The 19325-nt window shown below is 44.5% G+C and overlaps 1 protein-coding gene across 3 annotated transcripts in view; it reads left to right on the forward strand.

Annotated features, from left to right (window-relative positions):
• Nucleotides 1-252: 252 nt before the first annotated feature.
• The window catches only part of LOC125709147 (DNA-directed RNA polymerase, mitochondrial-like), a 45845-nt gene continuing 26772 nt past the window's right edge, over nt 253-19325 (forward strand). For 2 of the 3 annotated variants that reach the window (XR_007382624.1, XM_048977298.1), the window contains exons 1-9: nt 253-438; nt 886-984; nt 1270-1976; nt 2552-2685; nt 10730-10916; nt 16979-17128; nt 17984-18151; nt 18258-18428; nt 18801-19043. Coding sequence is in view for 2 of the 3 variants with exons in the window: in XM_048977298.1 (XP_048833255.1) it covers nt 273-438; nt 886-984; nt 1270-1976; nt 2552-2685; nt 10730-10916; nt 16979-17128; nt 17984-18151; nt 18258-18428; nt 18801-19043 (2025 nt within the window). In the remaining variant the exon portion in view is untranslated. The remainder of the gene's footprint in view (nt 439-885; nt 985-1269; nt 1977-2551; nt 2686-10729; nt 10917-16978; nt 17129-17983; nt 18152-18257; nt 18429-18800; nt 19044-19325) is intronic. The other variant, XM_048977299.1, reaches the window with a different exon arrangement.

The raw sequence follows: 19325 nt of genomic DNA on the forward strand, positions 1-19325 counted from the left end.
TACTGTTACCTATGGTTCCATGCCCTTCTTATATGCTGAATTGCGTGCATTATTCCTATTAGTTTTATTACCAGATTGTGGAGAAAACTCTCGAACTGTGGACTGCTGTTAAATGTTATACAGTATGCTGAAAGTAAATTTACTTTTAGCAAAATAATAAATGAATGGAAATGTTCGAATTATCCGTGCTCGTCTAGCTGCGCCTGTTTGATTTTCTCCAGTTCGACTAACTTGGTTTTTTTCAAAATGGCGTCGAGCATGGAAGAGTGGTAATGCGGTATAATGTTCAGAAGTTTCATGTCAACATGTCGTTGTTGAGATTGTGTGCCTTGTCCAAGTGTTTGACTGGCCGCATCTCTCTAGAAAGATTCGCCGGCCATTTGCTACAGTGTAATGCGTGTCTCAGAGCGCGAAATGACATTCAGAGACGAATAACAGGTATATCACTGTCGCGATTAGTTGCATGGTTTAACCCAGACATTGTCACAGAAATGAATCTGCAGGTTGTCACGTTAAGCAACATGCACGTGATTTGGTGCATAGACGCATGTGTTGATAGGCGATATATACGTGAAACTGTTATGTCGTGTGTAATATTTAAGCAATGCAGTAAAATGTGGTTGTTTCAGCTTCCCGACAAAATATATATATGAAATGAGATTTAATTGATATGTCATGACAGCAACGTTGTCAAGGTGCATGCATATTATATGTCACAGCGTACAGTATTTTTGATAGTGTGTTCAAGACAACGTGTCTTCATTCCATGCTCATTTAAGTCTAGATACGGTGTAATCATCAGCTATTGTGTATTGCGCATGAATGTATCGAGACTGCCAGGTGAAAATGTGTTTATGCTTTATTGTTTTAATTATCTCTGAACAGAGAAACCCTGGACAGTTTTCAAGAGAAATTACTGTCCTCTAATCCCAAAGAAGGATGATGACAAGACAAGAGTTTGGAAGCAATTTCAGCTCCTGGATGGTAAATATGAAAGTAAACTTCTTACTTGACTTCAGTTTTTAAGAATATATAGTGTATAGTATTGAATAAAAGTTCATGAGTACCATATACATAAGTTCCAGTCATTAAATGTTGGGTCAGTGGTGGTTCAGATACATACATTCTCAAGGAAGTTACTGTAGTTTTTTTACAGTAAATTTTATGTTTATATGTTATGAACAATGCAGAATAAAAGGAGCATGTTCAAATGCTCTCTTCCTCTACTAATTGAGTTGCTTTGATAAATTATCCTTCTTCTGTTGTCAGTGCTGGAAGCACGGATTCAGCAGCTTCAATCTGATGCTGTCATGGACGTGAATCAGTCAGAGGTGCAACTTCTCAAAGTCCCCTCCGGTGGGAAGATGGCTTCCACTGGGACAGGACAGAAACGGGTGCCTAAGCAGGGGACGGATGCCTGCAAGGAGGGTCAGGCCAAGAGAAAGACAGGAGCTGCCAATATGCCAGTCGTTAAAACGTACCCAAGCCGCTGGATCGAGAAATTAAAGAGAGAGAAGAAGAAGAATAAGACGACTAAACAGCAGCAACAAGAAGCCCCGGTTAAGCAAGTGAACATCATGACAAATGTAGAGAAGCAAAAGCTTCCAAGCACCACATTTAAAACAATTTCCAAATGTAAAAAATGCCCGGCAGCCACAAAATCAGAGCCTCCCAGGACTGCTGTGTCTCAGGCAAAACCCACGACGCAGAAGTTAGCCAAATGTGCTCTTTCCAAGGAGGCTGTAAGAGAGAGCAAGGCTGACGAGTTAGTCTCCGAGCGGCCAATTGAAGAAGGCCAGAATAATCGTTATGGAGACGCCCAACTAAACGTGTGCTGCTACCTAGAGGCCTGTGTAGTGTCTGGAGATGTGGACCGAGCCCAGCGCTGCCTGTTCCACTACCACCGCCACATCCCGCGTCGTAAGCTGCTCTCCATCAGTGCCTATAACACCATGATGAGGGTGTGGGCCAAGAAGGTGAGTCTCCAAACAGACCAGAAGATCCATTCTGCTATTGTATTTCAGTACTGTGTTTATAATGATTGCTTTCATTCTCTTGTCGCATTATTGATTGAGACTGAAAACTAGAAATGAGTTAAGCGTAGTTTGAAGATTTCTTGTGAAGTATTGCAAGGAACACAGAGGAAATTCAATGCCACAGATGCAGTATAGAGGGTAGGTGCATGTGGGTGTGTGATCAGAATCGGCATAAGGTTTATTTGGACAAGTATGTTCGCATATACAGGGAATTTGTCTCTGGCTGTCAGTGCTCACATACGTGCAGCAGGTAAAGATAAGAGAGGAAGGAAGGAAGAATGAATGAACAAAGAAATAGCGAGAGAATGAAAGACAGGAAGAATGAATGAATGAACAGAGAGAGAGAAGAGGAAGAAAGAAAGAAAGAAAGAAAGAAAGAAAGAAAGGAGAACAATCAGTAGTGCCGTACAAGACAAAGAGTGCAATATAAGAATAAGGGAAGAATGAATAAGTTAGAAATAGGTGATGTGATGGGGATAAGTGAACTAACTTGCCTTGTCCTTTGTCCTTTGGAGGGCTCCATGAGCCAGATCGGTCGGCTCTTCATCATGGTGGAAGAAGCCGGGCTGAAGCCCAACCTCGGCACCTACAGCGCCGCCCTGGAGTGCATGGGCCGTAATGCAAGTTGCTCCTCACGAGTCATTGGCAGGTAAAACCTATCCAACAGCCATGCGTATACTAACCTGTGCTCAGTATCCTTATCTTATCTTATCTTATCTTATCTTTTCTTATCTTAACTGGTACAGCCTCCAGAATACAGTAAAATGTCAAGAAGAATATGAACAAACACCAAGCATTTCCATTAGCTTGGCTACTTGTTAGGGCAAATCACTGAATTTTTGTCTTGAAGGGTCAGTACTGTTGTAAATTATATAGCTATATTTTAGTTTTACAAATGGAAAAATAGCCACAGTAATTGCAAAATAGATTACGTGCTGTGTGGTCAAACTATAGGGTCGACGTTGGATTGAGTATGACACATTTCAGTCGGATTATGATGGTAAAAATAGCTTGCCTATCTAAATCACATTTGTGCAGTTCTTTCTCATCCCTTTGGTCAGTCTGAGACATTAGACTGCGATTCACTCCAGCGACATGTTCTGTGTTTGATTTACCAAGACATTCCCGCCACTGCTGTTGAAATGTTCTTCTTATCGCACGTTATCAGTGATCGCCACCAGGGGTCAGTATCTCCCTTCATGTGCCTGGGCTGTAATGCTCACTTATTAACCCCTCCTCCCCCACCATGAGAAGAGCCACAGACTATCCTAGGCAAATATTTAATTTTTAGATTGGATGTGATTGCTGTGACTTTAACATCTTAATTCCCAGAGACTAATACTCTGAGTAGTAGATATTAATGACCTCAATTAACATCACATTCTAAGTTAGTCGTGCTTAAGATAAAGAGTTTAAAATCCGCTAGAGCTTTTAAATTTTGCTACACCTGAACCCTTACAATCTTCTTTTTTTTCCCCAAACCATGTTCCCCTGTCATCTGTATCGTAAAGATTGTGCTGTCAGTGATTGTCAGGTTTCGTCATTTATAAACGGTTCACGGTTGTACAAATGCCTGGCCGCTCCCCCGGATTTGGACGTGGCAAAGACTTTTCATCTGCCTTCGCTCTCTGGTTACCGCATAGTTACCGCGCTTAATGCCCAGAGCAGGCGAGGCGGCCTGTTTCTGGAGCGCGTTCTTGGAATCCTCTTTACCTTTTCCGAATTTCCATAATTAGCATGTTTATCATGTCGCTCCGCTTTAATAATCAGCATTTCTGCTCCTCTTTTCCTAATCACCTTTTTCCTGTAATATGACTTAAATATAAGAAGTGATGAGTGAACCTAGACTTCATTCTGCTTCAGTTACCCAGCCTTACGTTCCTCGCCTTTCCTGTTCTTAGTCTTAGTCTTATGTACTGTACGGCTTCAGGTTATCATAAAGCACTGTAGATTTCAAACTCAATCCTGTCCAGCATTTATTACCTTATACAATTAACCGTCCGCTGTTTTTTTTCTTTAATTCTGGTATAAAATGTTTCCGTGCTATTTTCCATTTTATGTAAGATTTTGTTTCAACCAACCAGTTGAGCATGAAGAGTCACGGTCACAGAGCACTCAGCTGGTTGGTTGAAACAAAATCCCGGTCTGGACTTTTACTCTCTGGACTGGAATTACACAATTAATGCATGTATTCAAGTATAGTGATAGTGCAGGACACATTGAGTTATCAGTGCAAACTGGAGCCTGTAAGAGTATTTTAATCTCAGTTTATGGCTGTACTATTTTGGAAACATGGATTTAAAAAAGAAATGATAAAGAAAGGCTAACTGCAGTTTGTTTTATTACTGCCATGTCATTTAAAGAGTAGTATTCTCAGGGGTATGTGGTGTTATTTTTAAGTAGTCTAGTTGATACCTTGGTGGAGAGCTCTCTGCTATGTCCACGTCTCCTTTCCAGGTGTTACCCGTCCACTCCATCATTTCATATATCGACAGGGATTCTTTGCCACCTGCTTGTAATTCTTCCAGATGTGCGTCTCTAGTGGGGTCAGCGTGGCTGGTGTGTATTACAAAGAGAAGTGGCCGGAAAGAAGGATCCTGGCTCCTAGGTATCCGCCCGCGATTCCCAATTATCTGGGTGTGGTGAACTTCATGGAGATGCTTAGTCCCCTGCGTGAAGATAAACGTAGCTGCTTTCAGTATCAATGGACACGCTGGTTGGTTGCAGTCTGGGCTCTGATTAAGGGAAGCCCTCACAGGCATAATCACCCAGTAATCCCTCAGCTGGGGGGTACGCTGGGGGTGAGCGCACTGCGTTGGTAATGCTCACCTGCTCATCCAGTGCGGTCAGGGTAAGCAGGCAGAGCTGTGTGCAGTGTCACTGGATCTGTGACGTTCATCGGCTCTGCTGTAATTACCCCGGTGTGACTGCAGACCTGTTTTCTGTTTGACGGTGACGCAGACGGTGTATATACAGGAGTGCACATTCATCACCATCTCATCTGCCGTTCTCATGCCTTACATCAGTGGTTTTCAGCCATTCTTTAACCGGGCACCGTGTACCACTAATGGGTGATCACATACTATAAACTGGGGAGCCCAGCTTCGATCGTCTTTGACTTTGAACAAAAATGTTCCCCTCGATTGTTGTAATTCTGAATAGAAGACGTTTCACTCTTGAATATATTTGTGTATTTGTTTCCTAGTGATGATTATTTCGACATCAGTGATCTTAAATTAAGCTACGGTAACTACCTGTCACGATTGGGCTTGAACGGGTGATCGTTCGGGCAGGCGAGCGGGCAGAAAGCAGACAAGCGCGCCAAAGTCGGGGGAAACTGGATTTTAATAAAGGACGGGCAGGACAGATCACGGGTACTGACGCTACAAACATCAACGACGGACCATGAACTCAGGCAAGACATGGACTGAAATAGACAGGACTGGGCGAAAATAAGTGGACACAGCTGGGTACGATCGGGGAAGCACACGAGGTTAATCGGGGGGCGAGCCGGGCGTGACACTACCTACCTATTTGTGTGCTAACCACGTCTTCTAGACTCTCCGTTCTTTCCATGTTTAAACTATTGATTATAACTAGAGTCTCTCAGTACAGCAGACGATGTAATAGTGGTTGATCTTGCTAATGGTAGATTGATGTCGTTTAAATGTGTAAACTCGTCTCACTGAAGTTTGAAGAGCTTAGAAATAAGTCACGCGAGTCGTCTTATCATTGTCGGGTCAGGGGCTGGTCCCCCTTTTTGTTCATCTTTCTACTGTGGTTATGCTGGACTTACCTTTTCTATGTACAGTCTCCCTTTTTACAGTTTATGCACATAAAAGAAGCAGTCTCTATAGATCTTAAAAAAAACATCTCCTGTCTTTAGTATGGATCAGTCACAGTGTATATAAGAGCCGTGGTTACGGAGTTACCTCTGTCCACTATAGATGGGTGGTACTTTGGGACAAAAATAGTCTTATCCTACATCTCAGGTTTTTTTTCCCCGTTTCTCCTCCCCGCAGGGCAGGGTAACATTCGAGGTTATAGCTGAGAAGCAACGCTTCAGGTGCTGTGCGCTTGGCCGGTCAGCTTTAGGGCTGCCGCCATTAGTCAACGTAGTCAATGACGTCGTCACTGAAAGTGGGTCGACATCAGCATTTTAAACTGATGGATCTTTATTTAAAAAATAAATAGAATTTGCCTTCATGATTTCTAAAATGCTTCCGTTGACTATTACAAGTGTTTTCCTTTAATATCACTACGTAATTATGGGAGTAGTTCACATCATCACAAAAGACAAAAGTGCTTCTACACTGTGCAAAGTGCGACGGCGTACGACGGCGGTACCAGAGCCGCGCTGCACAGGGACAGGCGCTAATCTGGATGATGGACGGAAAGAGACCATTAAAGCACCTTAAGCGCTGTCTATTCATGATTATTAAATTAGCATTGGAACGGAGAGCTTTTTAATATCTTTTGTCCTTGTAGCTAAGCCATAAAGTTATCTGCCTACTACTTAGAAAGTGTTTGTGAAAATGTTTAGGCTAAAATCTGGGTTTATTCTACCTTGATTGACGGTGCCAGTCTGTGCGTTTGTGCACATTAGACTTTTTGGGACCAGTGATGTTTTTGTGAACTAAAACTGTGAAAATTGACGCTAAATTAAATAACATTTGTGAACTGAAATGAAAATGAAAATCATTTTAAAAAAAAAAGTGTATCGGACTCTAACCCACAAAAAGTACCACCATACCACCAACATCTTTTTACCTTGTTTAACCACAGTATCTCCTTTTTTTAAAGGATGATGTGGCTGCTGATCTGTCCCTTCCTTCGTTGGAGCTTCAGTGTTTAGTACTTGTGTCGCGCTCCACTAACTGAATTTATTAAGCATGAGTTTGCGTCAGAATTATACAGATTGCTAACTTTTGGGCATCACAATTAGTAGGCATACTACTAATCTGCTTGTCGATTAAATAGTCAATAGATTAATCTATAGAAAAATAGCTGTTAGTGGCAGCCATAGTCAGCTTTAACTGGAGTGTTTGTTTAAGGTTATGAAATCGAGCTGTGTTGAGTCTGGATGGTTTGATATTTTCAAAGGGAGCTTAGTTTCAGTTTTTGATCTAGCTGTAACATTTTTGTTTCTCTTTGCCTAAATATTTCTAAACCTGTGGTCAATGCCATGGTGAATTCTTTAGGATACTTTGATCAAAATGCAGTTTTTAAGACAGACATGGTATCTAAAAACACAGCGTAGTTATTTTTTCTAAATCAAAACGTTTCGCCACGTATACAGACGAGTCTTACCATGCATCCCTAATCTAAACCCCCAATTGAAAAACCCGGGTCCCGGAAGCAATGGGCACGAGGCAGGGAACGACCCAGGATGGGGGGCCAGCCCATCTCAGGGCACATTTACACACCAGTCACTCACTCATGCACTCCTATGGGCAATTTAGCAAGTCCAATTAGCTTCAGCATGTTTTTGGACTGTGGGGGGAAACCGGAGTACCCGGAGGAAACCCCACGACGACATGGGGAGAACATGCAAACTCCACACACATGTGACCCAGGCGGAGACTCGAACCCGGGTCTCAGAGGTGGGAGGCAACCGTGCTAAACACTGCACCACCATGCCGCCCAATCAGTATATATAATTTAAAAAATAAAAATACATGTGCCTGTATAAACATGGCCTTTGCATTATTCAGAGGGATAACCTTAATATGCTTCAGCATATTTTCTACACTGTGCGCTTTGAGGAGACCTTAAAATACGACAAAGTCCCACAAATGATGATATTTATCCAGCCATGGTACAGGGAGGTAGGAGGTGTGCCTCAGCAGCTAATTTAAACATGTGTGGTCAACAGTGCACCTGTGGGACCGGGGCTGTTGTACTAAGGACGGGGGAGTTACTCAGGCAGAAGAACAGCTCCAGCCTAGCTAATCCACACGTATCATGCATTTCCAAATGCCTCCAGAAGGTGGCAGTGTGCAGGAGCTCAGCTGCCCTCAGCGTTTTCCATGGTGCCATAGCATGTCCCTGTCCTCCTCAGCCTCTCCGGTTCTGTCTCCAGCTCCCTCTCGTCGTCTGCCTGGGTGTCCATTCCTCATTCATAGTCCACACGGCTGTCTTGCCACCATATGCCATTTCAAGCCAAAGGCTTTGCTTCCTCGTCCTTATCTGGGTGCTCTCCATCTGCCTCATTTCTGTGTTATCTCCTGCCCTCTTTTTGTTAGTGGACACACACACACACACACACACACACACATGCACAGACAGAATATGGCATAATCTCTTCCTTATAAAAGGTTTCTGATATGAAATGATCTGGGATTTGATTCCACGAGCTTTCATGCTGGGATAATATTCACATTTAAACAAGTATATCTGCCTTAAATATTTGGGCTAGTAAGTGATTTTAAAATATCCAGCAACCCAATGACTAAGGGTAATGTTTTTCTAGAAACCATTAAAATATGATTTTCTATAGAAGATAATTACTTGTTTATTCACTCTGTCTTACCAAAGATATTAAGGACAGGGGATTTTTTTTCCAAAGATCTCTAGAGACTGTTTCCCCACCCTTGCTTTTACGTGCGTTTTGCCTGACTTACACTAGAGGGCTGTATGGATATCCGAAATACTCACTCTGAATATTCAGGAGCTCCGTGCAGGAATTCAGATCTCTTGTGTTGCAATGATCTGTAATTCAGCACATTGCATGTGTCTGTGCGTTCTTTGTTATTGCATGTAAACGCTCGGATGTCACGCACCCTTGTTTGTAGTGGGGCACTGTTACAGCACATTTGAGTTTTAATTATGATATTGCTTTTTTGTACAGCGGACTCATTTAATGAACATGCTGGCCATCAATTTTAGGTCACACCTTATCATAAAGCTACAGGATCATCACTGAGCATCATCATTTAATCTGTCAGTGGATCACCTATGCAGCTTGTATAGTATATCTCCTTAATTGAGGCCTATTATTAGTCTCTGAATTTGAACTTTCCAGCTTCTCTCTAGTTTATCTTGCTTTTCGGACATCGAGAGCTTCACTGAGGCCTAGATCTCTTTTCGTCAGCTTCCTTTGCTCTTACTCTGGTATAAAAGCAGCAAGAATTCACTTGCAGGTTTTTCTGATCGCAGTGGCCACTTCTTGTCACAGCTGTAGAATGTTAGCACTTGACTCATAAGAAGGATGTACATTCTTCTTGATTTGCCCAGACTGAGGTTCAGTGACTGAGTGTTGGAAGATGGATGAGCCACATCCTTATTTGGCTGACAAACGATGTACGGAACAATCTGGCATTCAGCTCGTTGTTAGGGGGCTGCAGATGACCTTGCATATTTTTGAATGAGTAACAAGCAAAGGAGACGACGGGAAAAATGAGCTCCTGTGAAACCATGGCGATAAACAAAAGCACCTTTTCGTGCTGTGAATGCAGCGTGTTATTTTCCCCTTATTTTAAGTAGCTACTGGCAGGTAGCGTCGACTGGAGGGAAGTGTAAAAACTGGCCCGAAATCGCTTCAGATTCAGTTTATCATTACTCTAGCCTGAAATGCCATCCTTCCATCCATCCATTTTCTACTGCTAATCTTGGGCTGGTTTGCGGGGGCAGCAGTTTGAACAGGAATGCCCGGATCTCTCCCTCTCCAGCCACCTCCTCCAGCTCTTCTGGGAGTATTTGTAAAGGCTGAACCCAGATACTTTGCAAAGGAAATGTATTTCTGCCGCTTGTATCCGTGATCTCATTCTTTCGGTCGCTACCCAAAGCTCGTGACCATATGTGCGGGTGGGAACATGGACCAACTGGTAAATCAGTAGCTCCACTCTCCCTTTATCACGACAGAACAGAATGCGGTCTGCATAACTGCTGACGCTGCACCAGTTTGCCTGTCCATCTCCCGTTCTCTTCATGACAAGACCCCGTGATACCTGAACTTCTCCTGTGGGGGCAGTAACTTATCCCTAACTTGGAGAGAGCAGCCCACCCATTTGTGGTTGGTTGATAATTATGACCTCAGACTTGGAGGTGCTGATCCTCATTCCAGCCACCTCACACTCAGCTGCAAACTATCCCAGTGCATGTCACAGGGACACCAGCCCGATGACGGCAACAAGACCACGTCATCTGCAAAAAGCAAAGACCCTCTCTGCTCCTTGGCTACGGCTAGAAATTCAGTCCATAAAGGTCATTATCAGAATCAGTGACTAAGGGCGGCCCTGGTGGAGTCCACCATCCGTCGGTAATGAGCCTGACTTACTGGCAGCACTGCAAACCAAGCCCTCGCTCTGGTTAAACAGGGACCTAATGGCCCGTAACGACTGACCCTGCACAACATACTCTCAAAGCTATAATTTTTGACCCCACTAGATGGTATTTTTTGCTTGCTTTAGGGCATGCTTTGAGCCCTTTTTTTAAAAAAAATAAAAAAAGACAGCACCATCTAGTGGGGTCAGAAAATATAGCAAGTGGTTCATGAAGCTTCATTTAGCCATCGCTAGGCTATGAGTATTCTCATAGTGTCTCTTGGGCTGAACTTGGCCCAGAGATAAAGAAAGTTAACACCTGTATTGCTAAAGGAACCAGGTTTCCAGACAATGCCTACTATACTGGTTAAGGGTTCATAGGTGAGCTGATGTCACTCTATCTAGAGCATCTTTATTCTTCCCATACAGATGTTTGCATCAGCTGAAGCAGGATGGCCTCTCCTTGGACGACCTGTTCCAGCACTGTGCCTTCCGGCAGGATGAGAGAGAAATGGTACTAAAGGCGGTCCATGTGGTCGAACCAGATTTCCGGCCCAGTACAGACACCGCCCAGCACATCTGCTCATCACCTCTGGTCCAGGACTTTTACAGCAAGGTACTGCTCCTCCACCACACCCACGGTATCACTGGTTTCTCTCTGGGAAGATTCCACATAAGCCGCTTAAGGCTCTCCTAATTTAATCCCGTAACATGGCGTCAGAATTCACTGAAGCCATTGCTGTTTGTTGCAGGAGATGATAATGGAATCACAGACCTTGGTGATGTTTACTGTGACTCAGCACTGAGGAGTAGCAACATGAATAAAACGGCTTTTGCTGCTGAGTTTCCATTTATAAGGCGTATAAAAGCCTGCTTTAGGGTTCTGGGCAGGGGGGTCGGAGGGGCAGGGATACCCACCACTTCACAGGTGGGGACCCAAGGTGACATTCAGGAAGGACCAGAATTTCTGTGTACGCCCCTGATTCCGGGACTCTTTGCACCTCCAATACTACATTAAATCCTGTGTAGAGCAATGCAGTCACAGAATTTTTGCTATACACTGGAAGTACCAACTGTGTTCAAGATTATGTGTTTATATGCCCCTTAGCCCCAGATATTTATTGTTATCCAGAGATTTTAAGTTTCAGGGACTGATGGGAAATGTCAAGGCTACACACAGGTCAGTTTTGTTCCTTGATGTAGTTTGAGCAGATTGTTGAGTGGGGATCAGAGAAAGGGTGTAAGCACCATGGACAGGGAGCCCCCCGGGGCCCAGTAGCTCTGGGGAAGATCCCGGAACACCACGGAGACGTTATCGGCAGCGAGGTGAGCCCGAGTCCTTCCAGAGAGGGAGCCTGGTGCGCTGGGCCGTGCCAGCTAGTGGCTGATTGTCAGGCCTCTCACAGCGTGTTCCCAGGCTATTTTTAGCGCAGCGGTATTATCAGGGGGGGGCCGCTCGCCAGGTTCGCACGATTGGCTAACGAGCCTCAAGAGCGAGTATTTTTACCCAGGTGCTCAGCACTTCTGCGAATCTTTGATTGGTTGATGGTGAATGTGGCATGGTAATGGAGGGGTAGGGGCCTCGTTTGGAGTGTGTAAACACGAGGGCGCCTGGAGACGGCGCGGGTGGTGAAAGGGAAGCCGTAGCTGTTTATGCGGAGTGGGATTTCCGTGCTGTCGGAAATCACTTGTCGTGAAGTTAATCGGTGACAGATGCATCAAAGTCCAGCTTCTGAAAACAGCCATCACTGCATTCCCATGCCTGCATCAAAGCTCCTTTTTCGACATGAGAAAATTGGCGCTTGTCTGTCTTTCTGTCTGTCCTTTGAGAAAAATGTAAGAGAAAAAAGCTGCCTTTCGGTTCGCACAGTTACAGAAGTTTGCTATTTATAGTTTAGCTTCTTGGATAAATATCAAATAAATGCCATGTTTAATTAGGACATAATTTACATTTTCTATTAACATATTTAGCAGATGCCTTTGTCTAAAGCCACGTACAAGTGAGGCAAATGGCACATTGAAAATATTCATGCTGTTTAGGAGTCAACTAGGCGTAAATGCGGCTAGACTGAGCTTACAATGAATGTCCAGGTACAAGTGTACAAGTGCAGTATAGGAGCAGGAGCTACACAACAATTACAATAACATAACAATAACCATTAACCAATTAAGAAGCTAGTAAGACTATTTAAGGGCCAGTAAGTTACAATCAGGGAATGTAAAGATCATCAGGTTTGTAGAGGAATTCATGGAACAATTGGGTCTTGAGGGAGTCTGATGACCAGATGTGGTAAAGCAGCTCATTCTACCTTCTCACGTGGTAGAGGAGCTCCAAGCATAATATTTCAGTCCCTGAACGAACAGGAAGAGACGCATAAATTAATTCCTTAAAATAATTTGGAGTTTCACACTGGTGCAGTGGTTAGCACTGTCGCCTCACACCTCTGGGACCCGGGTTTGAGTCTCCACCAGGGTTCCATGTGTGTGGAGTTTGCATGTTCTCCCCATGTCATCATGGGGTTTCCCCCCTACAGTCCAAAAACATGCTGAGGTTGATTGGTGTTACCAGATTGTTCATAGGAGTGCTTGTGTGAGAGTGATGTGTGAGTGTGCCCTGTGATGGGTTGGTGCCCCATCCTGCGTTGTTCCCTGCCTTGCTCTAATAACCTGCAGACCCCCTGCGACCCTGAATTGGTCAAGCGGTTACAGAAAATGGATGGATAAAATAATTCTCAAGCCGAAATTTTACATCTGTTTATATCATCATAGTCCTGGAAAACGAACACTTGTTCATCCATCATTTTCCATACCTGTACAAATGTATAGTGCCGATTTTTGCCCGTGATTGGCAGTAGGTGAGGAGCAGTTGAAATGCAGCGAAGTCTGTGATGCCTTTTGAGGTGCCGGGGTCATGCTTCAGGTGCTCCGCCCCCACCAGCATTTTTTTCGGGAATCGGGAACAAGGGTGACCCCATCTGCTTCCCCAGCACCACCGCTGCGGGTCACCCCCCGCCGCGAGACGTGACACACACTCACACACAAGTGCGTGCATTCAGCCGCATCCCAAAGCGCTACCTTCAACACCAGCAGGTTATGGCACCCAATCCGTCTTCTTGAAATCTAAAAGAAAAAATATATGAATGCATTATTCTGTTTTGTGAAAATTCGCCTTAATGAACCAACTCATTATTTTCTTCCCTAAATCAGTGGCGGCTGGAGGCCGGCACAGTTATATTTATCGAGCTTTCTGGTGCACGTTTCCTTGTGGGTGTCGGTGACGCTCCTACCCAGCCATGATACGGGATAGTGAACTAGTTTCCAGCCTAACGCTTCTGTTTATTATGGTTCTCTTCATGCCTCCTGGAGGACAAATTGTGCTTTTCTGGCTTCTTGATTAATAAGGAGCCTACAGTACAACATCAGCTGTAATTTTATGCTTTACAAAATACTAATATACACACACAGAGCGTATGGCTGAGTCGCACCAGCAGTGTCAGCAATTTCAGATCCAGGAACAACAAATCCAGACCAGGATTTTGTTTCTACCCACCAGTTGAGTACTCTGTGACTGTGACTCTCTATGCTCAACTGGTTGGTAGAAACAAAATCTTGGTCTGGAATTGTTGTTCCTGGACCTGAAATGCCCAACACTGCCGACCAGCACAAGGGTGCGTCACATGACCAGCACGGGATCCTCCCCCTGTGATTTGGTAGCATTCTGTGTCTTTTGGTGACTGGGGTTTTGAATTTGTAAAAACCTTTCTTGGTTTCATTCCTTCCAGTCTCTGCAGTAGTTGTATGTTGCAGTGCTTCGGCGGGTCAAGTACAGATTTACTGAAACACTAACAGAGAATGCAGAGGTCTTATGTTATATTATCATGCCTGACCTTTTGAAAGTCTTTGCATATGGATTATTAAAGCTCAAATAATAGAGCAGCTAAGAACACTGATGCATAGAAACCTCACAGTATCAGATATATAAGATGTTTATTGGACAGCTGTTGGCAGTAGCTCTAATTCAGTCAGTAGATAAAAGGAAATTAAACAAAAATAATAGGAATTACAGTACCTTTTATGTCCTTTGGATAATAGGAATTGTAGTATCTTTTACACCCTTTGGATTTTTCCATCTTTTTTGCATAATTAGCAATTATATTTATGAATGGCTTCTTTAGTTATTCATGAAAATGACCTCTGATTCAAGACCGTTCTTGGTGGCATGCGCTGGAGGAAGCTTGCGAAAGTACACAGTTGACAGCCACTGCTCTTGATTTAGGATATGTCACATCCTGTCTAAGATGGTGTTGGGTCTCCAAATCGGTCACTGATACCAGCAGTGCAGCTTGTTTACCAGCCTCGATATAGAGAAGAGGAATGATTATTTCAGCATGTTTCTGGAAGCTAAGGAGGAGTAATAGGCCATCCCCAGCGAATGAGCAAGCAGAAGCTAAGGAGAAGTGATAGGCCGTCCCCAGCGAATGAGCAGGCAGAAGCTAAGGAGAAGTGATAGGCCGTCCCCAGCCAATGAGCAGGCAGAAGCTAAGGAGAAGTGATAGGCCGTCCCCAGCCAATGAGCAGGCAGAAGCTAAGGAGAAGTGATAGGCCGTCCCCAGCGAATGAGCAGGCAGAAGCTAAGGAGAAGTGATAGACCGTCCCCAGCCAATGAGCAGGCAGAAGCTAAGGAGAAGTGATAGGCCGTCCCCAGCCAATGAGCAGGCAGAAGCTAAGGAGAAGTGATAGGCCGTCTCCAGCGAATGAGCAAGCAGAAGCTAAGGAGAAGTGATAGGCCGTCCCCAGCCAATGAGCAGGCAGAAGCTAAGGAGAAGTGATAGGCCGTCCCCAGCGAATGAGCAGGCAGAAGCTAAGGAGAAGTGATAGGCCGTCCCCAGCCAATGAGCAAGCAGAAGCTAAGGAGAAGTGATAGGCCGTCCCCAGCGAATGAGCAGGCAGAAGCTAAGGAGAACTGATAGGCCGTCCCCAGCCAATGAGCAGGCAGAAGCTAAGGAGAAGTGATAGGCCGTCCCCAGCCAATGAGCAGGCAGAAGCTAAGGAGAAATGATAGGCCGTCCCCAGCGAATGAGCAAGCAGAAGCTAAGGAGAAGTGATAGGCCGTCCCCAGCCAATGAGCAGGCTGAAGCTAAAGAGAGATGATAGGCCGTCCCCAGCCAATGAGCAGGCAGAAGCTAAGAATCCATAGATGCCTATTTTAAAAGAATGTATATTATGACCTATATGCAGGGCCCTCCATAATGTTTTGAACAAAGACACATTTTTTCCTTAATTTACCTCTCTGCTCCACAGTTTAAAATTTCAAATCATACAGTTCAGACATGATTAAAGTGCAGACTTTAATTTAAAGTTATTTGCATACATTTCGGTTTCACCATGTAGAACTTACAACATATTTTATACATAGTTCCCCTCATTACAGCAAAGCATAATGTTTGGAACATTTGGCTTCACAGCTATTTGTGATTCACTCTGGTGCGTTTCATTGCTTCATTAGTGCAGCGATAACATACCTAGGCTTGCTTCCACCATTTGGAAATGCAGAGTCTACACTGCAAGATGCAAACCGCTAGTTAAGCACAAACACAGGATGGCCAGATTATAATTTGGACAGAAAGTACTTAAAAGAGCCTGATGTTAGCTGAAACTTTAACATTGTTTCAGCAGCCTTCTGATTACTGGTACGGATCCCTAGCCTCAGAGCCACAACTCCGCCCTGAAATTGAGGGACTATGTATAATTATATTAAAGTCTAGAATGTGCACTTTAATCATGTCTGAATAGTTTGATTTGAAATTGCACACACATACACACCCATGGTACTGTGCAAAAGTCTTAGGAGGCCAAAGAAAATGAAATGATGCTTAAATGATCTTCATGTTGGTGTAAAACTGTGATATTATGCATGTCAAAGTGTGTCAGCTCAGCTCTGCTAAAATCACCCCAGTACTTCCAGCACCCATCTAATACACCCATGTATTTTTTGACTCGACCACTGGCACACCTGACTTTTCAAGTAATTAAGTTAATTAATTAAGTGAGCGGGGGCGGCATGGTGGTGCAGTGGTTAGCACTGTTGCCTCACACCTCTGGGAGTCTCCACCAGGGTTACATGTGTGTGGAGTTTGCATGTTCTCCCCATGTCGTCGTGGGGTTTCCTCCGGTTCCCCCCCCCCACAGTCCAAAGACATGCTGAGGCTAATTGGACTTGCTTAATTGCCCGTAGGTGTGCATGTGTGAGTGAATGGTGTGTGAGTGTGCCCTGCGATGGGCTGGGCCCCCATCCTGGGTTGTTCCCTGCCTCGTGCCCATTGCTTCCAGGATAGGCTCCGGATCCCCCACGACCCATTAGGATAAGCGGTTTGGAAAATGGATGGATGGAATTAAGTGAGCTGGTGGAGAACAGAGGGAATCCTTACTAGTTTTTATTGTTACTCTTAATTTGCATATGTTCCAGTGCTGAATTGTGTTTTTGTTCTGAGCAAAAGTGCACTTACTACCAAAATAAATAATTTAAAACAGTTCTTTTGACTCCCTTAAACTTTAGCACAGTACTGTGTGTGTGTATGTATGTATGTATGTATGTATGTATGTGTGTGTGTGTGTGTGTGTATGTATGTATATTATATATATATGTCTTTTTCTCAGTGTTTGTGTTCTTTGTTGCAGAGGGAAGAGGCCAGATTTCCTAAACTCAACTTCAGCCTGCCTGACCTGCAGGAGAGATTCCAGCGGCAGCTGGAGTTGGAGCAGGCTGCCTCGGTCACCATTGACTCGGTGGAGGCTGCCAAACCCATTACGGAGAACCAGGCGAGGATGGTAGGTGCAGTGCCTCCGGAGAAGCTCTTCCTTACAGACGCAGCCCTGCCTCCACATCTGAAGGATGCGATCCAGTACTGACTGGTGTTTGCTGTCAGCTGAGAGGTCATTTTACCAATTCTCATTTGTTCCTGTGGTTTCTCACCCAGTGAGAGTGAGAGTTTTGAGCAAGTGGATGATCCCAGGTGATAGTGCTCAGTGATCATCTATAACAGTGTTTCCCAACCCAGTTTTGGGGTACCCCGAGACATTTTCCAACACACCTGTAGCAGGTGTTTGGTGTCCCTGATTGACTGGGAGCTGGGAGGGAGCAAAAATATGGACTGTCTTGGTGTCCCCAAAGACTGGGGTGGGTGACACTGATCTATTATAATGGAGCCTCAGAGCAGGCTGTGAATCACCTTCAGCAATAGTGGCTGTCATGTCCTCCAAGCTAAGTGACTCAAGACTGACCTACTTTCAGATTCGGGGCTTTCATTTCCCATTCTCCTCTGATCTTATTTGCACAAACACTTGTCCATCCATCTGCTTTTTGTAGACTTGTTATCCATTCAAGGCTGTAGTACTTTTCAGATAAGTAAATTAGTGTTGGTTCATGCCCGGTCTGCAGCATTGTAAAAAGATGGTTTGTTTGCCAGTGGAATGAGTGAAACTTGCTGTGGTCTTTTTTTGAATTTTATAATTTCTCCAACACAGTGTGTTAATTCACACCCTTCCTATGGGGCAGTACAGCTATACTCGGAACACGTGATACTGCTGGGCCTAATGTTATAATTGCTTTCCCACGTTTCGTTCCAGTTCAATATTCCAGTCTCCAGGTAGCTAATTAGTTAATCGACTAACGCGCTGTTTCAGCGGGAGTTACTGGAGGCGCTGCGTTCCCATTGGCGCAAAGGCCTCCTCCAGGCTCTCAGAGAAGCCAAAGTGGTCCTGGGCCACAGCAGCCAGAAGAGTGGGAAGATGAACCTCTACCCGTACTTGTGTCTGCTGGACAACGACGAGTACGTGGGCATCATGCTGCAGGTACGGACTGAGTTAACACCTGCCGTTGTCCGACAGGGAGGCCTCTCCACACGCTTGCGCCATCGCGGCATCTACGTTAACGTTTCCCAAATCTCTCCTTCCAAAGGGTCTGTGCGAATTGGCGCCCAGCGGGGAAACCCTAGTGATGTTCGCCAGCTCCTTGGGCCACAAGGTCTACAACAAGTACATCATCCAGCAGAAGAACAACAGCCAGATGGTAGACAAGCTGAGGAACATCTATAATGACTATGCTGAGCTGCTGGCCAAGGACACTGAGGTGTGTCTCTCTGTGACCAGCTCTGCTATTTATCTTACCGTTGGATTCCCTCCCAGACCAGTTATTTAATGTGTTTGAGATCTGGGGGGTGGAAGACGGGCGTGAATAGGAACATTTTGTGTTTTATTTGATTTCTGTGATTTCTGCAACTGACAGTACCACTGGCTTTTACTTTGTCTTTGGGCACTTTTTTCCAAAGGCCTATTTTTGTTCTCATTCTGTTTATTAGCTTAATGAGCACTTTCTGTGTTGTTTTTTTATATTTTCATTAGGGTCAGATAAGTGCCAATCTAACTTGCAGAAAAGGTCTTTTAAGCTCTGAAAGGGCGTGTGGACATCATTTGACTTTATTCTACTCTTTAATTTGTTTAGTCATGTGATGTGTTGCCACGGGAACGCTGGGCGGAGCTGGAGGCGGAGCTGGCAAACACGGGTTCGGCGCTGGCAAGTGATGACACCCAGTGGCCCCAGAGCCTGATGGTGCATCTGGGGACTCACCTGGTGGACCTCATGGTGCAGGAGCTCAAGGTGCACAGTGATGTTCTGAACTCGGGTCAGACGCAGAAGCTGATCCCTGTGCTCTACCACATGTACACCTTCCGCAGCAATAGGCAGGTAACTGCTACAGCGCCACCTGCGGATTCTGATGCTCAGATGAATATTGTTATTGCTTGATGCTCAGTGAGTATTGTTATTGCTTGATGCTCAGTGAGTATTGTTATTGCTTGATGCTCAAGGAGTATTGTTATTGCTTGATGCTCAGATGAATATTGTTATTGCTTGGTAAACTGAAAGGTTTTATAAGTTTGTTTAATGTAAGAAAAGAACACTGATTGCCACCATTTATCTTCTGAAAGTGATGAAAGATATCAAAACAAATGGTTTTGTTGAAAAAAC

The sequence above is a fragment of the Brienomyrus brachyistius genome, chromosome 15 (assembly GCF_023856365.1).
Source record: "Brienomyrus brachyistius isolate T26 chromosome 15, BBRACH_0.4, whole genome shotgun sequence".
NCBI classification, from domain to species: domain Eukaryota; kingdom Metazoa; phylum Chordata; class Actinopteri; order Osteoglossiformes; family Mormyridae; genus Brienomyrus; species Brienomyrus brachyistius.